The sequence below is a fragment of the Cibotium barometz genome, chromosome 44 (assembly GCF_041138505.1).
Source record: "Cibotium barometz isolate CiBa-2024 chromosome 44, ASM4113850v1, whole genome shotgun sequence".
In the NCBI taxonomy this organism is placed as follows: domain Eukaryota; kingdom Viridiplantae; phylum Streptophyta; class Polypodiopsida; order Cyatheales; family Cibotiaceae; genus Cibotium; species Cibotium barometz.
Window position 1 is genome coordinate 30,353,947 of NC_141089.1, and position 4,094 is coordinate 30,358,040.

Here is a 4,094-nt window from a genome sequence, read left to right on the forward strand (position 1 = left end):
GTAGCAAAGATCAGGCTTAAATAAAGAGAATGAATGGACGTAAAATACTGAAAGCGTAGGTCAAATTCAAAGATGGCTGGAGGTTTCAAAGACGAGCCCATCACGGGTCTAATTTGGTATGGAAGTCCGCTCTTTTTTTTTTGTTCGACAGCTAGCTCTCTAATTCAAAGGAAGAGATCGGGTGATCGGCGAAAACGTGCCTGTTGAAGTCTTGGGGCGAAGGCCGATCAAAGAGCTACGCCCGGGGAGTCCCCCCCTACCATCCCTCGTAAACTATGATGTATGCAAGGCTATGTTGACTAACACTATGTGTGCAGCATGCATCCTTTAACAAATTGGTAAGTAGGTGCTATTTTGAACAGCAAAGTAAAATATGGTAAATGTAAGGCTAAGGTGACTATCACTTTGTCAACATGTGAGTGTGTTTGTCACATGAGAGAGAGATGGGAAAAAGAGAGATGGCGAGTGAGTCATAGTCAACAAGTCCATTATAATTTTATTGCTCGTTATCATTTTTGTTCGCCATTTCTTGTCCTTTAGATTATCCCTTGTACTAATTATGTCTAATAATGCTTACCCTTCAAAATTTAAGGCACATTGGTACAAATGTAAATAATGTCGCTTCTAGAAACATGTAAGGCATATTAGTTGATTTTTTAATGACATTGTGTTTGTGTGTGAGTGAGTTTGTGTGTGTGAGTGAGTTTTTGTGTGTGTGTGTGTGTGTGTGTGTGTGTGTGTAAGAGAGAGAGAGAGAGAAGGATATGTATATATCTTATGTTTAATAAATGTGAAGAAGCTTTTTTATGGTTGTGACTATTTTAATATGTTCAATGAGTCATTGATGCCAAAGTGGGTTCATGGGGGGCCAAGGATTTATGTGAAGATCGTACACAAAACATTAAGACATTTTCTCCAATTTGGGTATTAGTCAAAGACATTGTTACACACATCTGTGTGAAGTTTATAGTCATGAGGTTCATTTGTCTTGGAAATACAGGATATTCAAAGAGGTGATGCTCTTGCTATTAGTGATCATGTGAAATGTTTAATCTTGGGACTACGTTACGTTGGTAAAGAAAACAACACAAAGTAGAAGCAGTGTTACTACATGCTAAGGGCACGAATGACGACCGAGAATGCTGTCCTCGAGGTAAAGATGGTAGCAAAGATCATCATCAATGACTGCAAAGCGTTCCATTAAATATAATCCCCAGTGAAATCCATCATATGCTTCCTCTAACACTATAATTTTAATGCCATTCAATGGCCATCTCAATCCTCTTACACACTTCCCCAAATAAATTGGTAACTAGGTGTTGTGGTCACAACAAAGTATAATATGACATTTGCAAGGCTAAGTTGACAATCACTAAGGCATATCAGTTGATTCTTTAATGACATTGTGTGTGTGTGACTGAGTTTGTGTGTGTACACGAGAGAGAGAGAGAGAGAGAGAGAGAGAGAGAGAACGAAAACAATAAGGCATGATTTTCTTCGATGTGCGTATTGGTCAAGGTAATGAAGCCAGCACAAAGTTGGCTTAATTAAAGAGAATGAATTGTGGCTTAAGTAGCAAATTAGAAGAAGGGGAGAGTACTGAAAGCGATGTCGGTCAAATTCAAAGATGGCTGGAGGTTTCAAAGACGAGCCCATCCCGGCTCTTATTCAAAAGACGACATTTGCTCTAATTCAAAGGAGGAGATCGGGTGAACGGCGAAAACGTGCCTGTTGAAGCCATGGGAGTACATGCCCTATAAGAGGGCACACCCCCCCCTACCATTTTTCGCAGTCCCTCGTCCCATTGCAGCCAGTACTCCACTTGGAACATAGCAGCAGTCCTAAGCTTTGCATCTTTTATATCATCAGCACCATCAATACCATGAGCACTACGGCCATCCCTCGCAAAATGGAGCGATCCGATGGTCCTGCCACTGTGCTGGCCATCGGCACAGCCGTCCCACCCAACGTCTTCTACCAGAAGGACTACCCCGACTTCTACTTCGACATCACCAACAGCAACGACAAGAGCGAGCTCAAACAGAAGTTCCAGCGCATGTGTAAGTGCTGCACTTATAACTCATGTTGTTTGAGCATTGAATTGCACGATGATCAGGCGATCTTATAAATTCGCATGTGCGCCAGCTTATCAAATTAGTATACTGCCTTGCTAATTAATTATGGATGGATGGACATGCTGCAATATGCATGCAGGTGACAAGTCGTGCATCACGAAGAGGCACCTCTATCTCAACGAGGAGTTACTCAAGGCAAACCCGAGCATATGCGCGTACTGGGAGAAGTCGCTGGACGTGAGGCAGGACATGGTGGTGGTGGAGGTGCCCAAGCTGGGCAAGGAGGCAGCTGCTAAGGCCATCAAGGAGTGGGGCCAGCCCAAGTCCAAGATCACGCACCTCGTCTTCTGCACCACCGCCGGGGTGGACATGCCTGGTGCGGACTGGGCGCTAACCAAGCTCCTCGGACTACGGAGCTCTGTCAAGAGGCTGATGCTCTACCAACAGGGCTGCTATGGAGGCGGCACAGTTCTTAGAATCGCTAAGGACCTGGCCGAGAACAACAAGGGCGCCCGTGTGTTGGTGGTGTGCAGTGAGATCACGGCCGTCACTTTCCGAGGGCCCAGCGACACCCACCTCGACAGCCTCGTGGGGCAGGCCCTCTTCGGCGATGGCGCATCCGCCCTCATCGTTGGCTGCGATCCCATCCCCCAAGTGGAAAGACCCTGGTTTGAAGTCCACTGGACGGGAGCTGATATCATGCCGGACAGTGACGGAGCCATCGATGGCCACCTTAGAGAAGTGGGCTTGACTTTCCACCTCCTCAAAGACGTGCCCGCCATCATCTCCAAGAACATCGGCTCCATCCTCAAAGACGCATTTGCCAAGGTGTTCCCGGATGATGGAGCTGATGAGCGGCCTCCAAGCTACAACGATATCTTCTGGATTGCCCACCCGGGCGGCCCTGCCATCCTCGACCAGGTAGAAGAGAAGCTCCAGCTTAACAAGGAAAAGATGGCTCCCAGCAGGCATGTGCTGGACCAGTATGGAAACATGTCTAGTGCTTGTGTGCTCTTCATCATGGACCACATGCGCAAGAAATCTATTGAGCAGAAGCTCACCACCACGGGAGAAGGACACGAGTGGGGACTCCTCCTCGGCTTCGGTCCCGGCCTCACCTGCGAGACCATCATGCTAAGGAGTGTGCCCCTCCAACACAATTAGATTCCAATCGATAATCTTCATATATTACCGGGCGTACTTCCCAAAGAAAACCCAGCCTTTCTCTCTCATGAGACTAAATCGATAAAACGAAAGCCATTGCTTCTTACTTATTGCTCCTTGTATGACAATTTCTTAGTTCCACCACCCATAAGGCACATTCTCCGTGGCTCTTTCAGAACCAATGAAGTTGTAAGCTGCTCAAACGTGCATTCTCTCGAATACTCTAGTAGTCTATAATAGATCATTTTTTGGGCTAAAGAGTGAGATTCCAAGAGTTTCTTTCACGAGTTTGACAAAGAAATATAGGTCACAAGAGGAAATAGATGTATTTGAAAAGTATGAAATAATTGATGGAATATTATATTATGAGAAAAGGTTATGCATACCTGATGTTGTGGAGATCAAGAGCAAGTTGATGCATGACCTTCATGATATTTCCATAGCAAGACATCTAGGATTTTGGAATACATACACTAAGGCTAGGAAGAGTTTCTTTTTGGCTAGGAATGAAAGCTTATGTAAGGGATTATGTGTGGTGAAATGTCTAAAATACGAATAGGTGAAAGTTGAGCATGTAAAGAAACCAAGTTCAATGTTACCATTGGATGTGCTAGAGATGAAATGGCAAAATGTATATCAATGGACTTTGTTATTCAGCTACCAAGGACTAAAGGAGGTTACGACATCATTTTTGTGGTGGTAGATAGGCTTACAAAAGCTGCTCATTTCTTGCCTATCAAGAGTTCATATACCGCTATGGATGTGGCAAATATATTTGTGAAGAATATCTTCAAATTACATGGTATTCCTAAAAGTATAGTATCGGATCGAGATTCTCGATTCACCTCAAGTTTT

At 44.6% G+C, this 4,094-nt stretch overlaps 1 protein-coding gene across 1 annotated transcript; it reads left to right on the top strand.

Moving 5' to 3' along the window:
* The first annotated feature begins 1,759 nt into the window (after window positions 1-1,759).
* LOC147613190 (chalcone synthase-like) lies at window positions 1,760-3,478 on the top strand. The gene is made up of 2 exons (XM_086782456.1): window positions 1,760-2,060; window positions 2,215-3,478. Exons 1-2 carry the CDS (start codon window positions 1,883-1,885, stop codon window positions 3,237-3,239), a joined length of 1,203 nt encoding a protein of 400 aa, XP_086638582.1. The 5' UTR covers window positions 1,760-1,882; the 3' UTR covers window positions 3,240-3,478.
* The last annotated feature ends 616 nt before the right edge of the window (window positions 3,479-4,094 follow it).

Excerpts from the sequence above, each read along its gene's own strand:
- LOC147613190 (XM_086782456.1), top strand. The coding sequence starts at position 1,883 with ATGAGCACTACGGCCATCCCTCGCAAAATGGAGCGATCCGATGGTCCT. Across the intron at positions 2,061-2,214 it reads ACAGAAGTTCCAGCGCATGT|GTGACAAGTCGTGCATCACG; the intron begins GTAAGTGCTGCA and ends ATATGCATGCAG.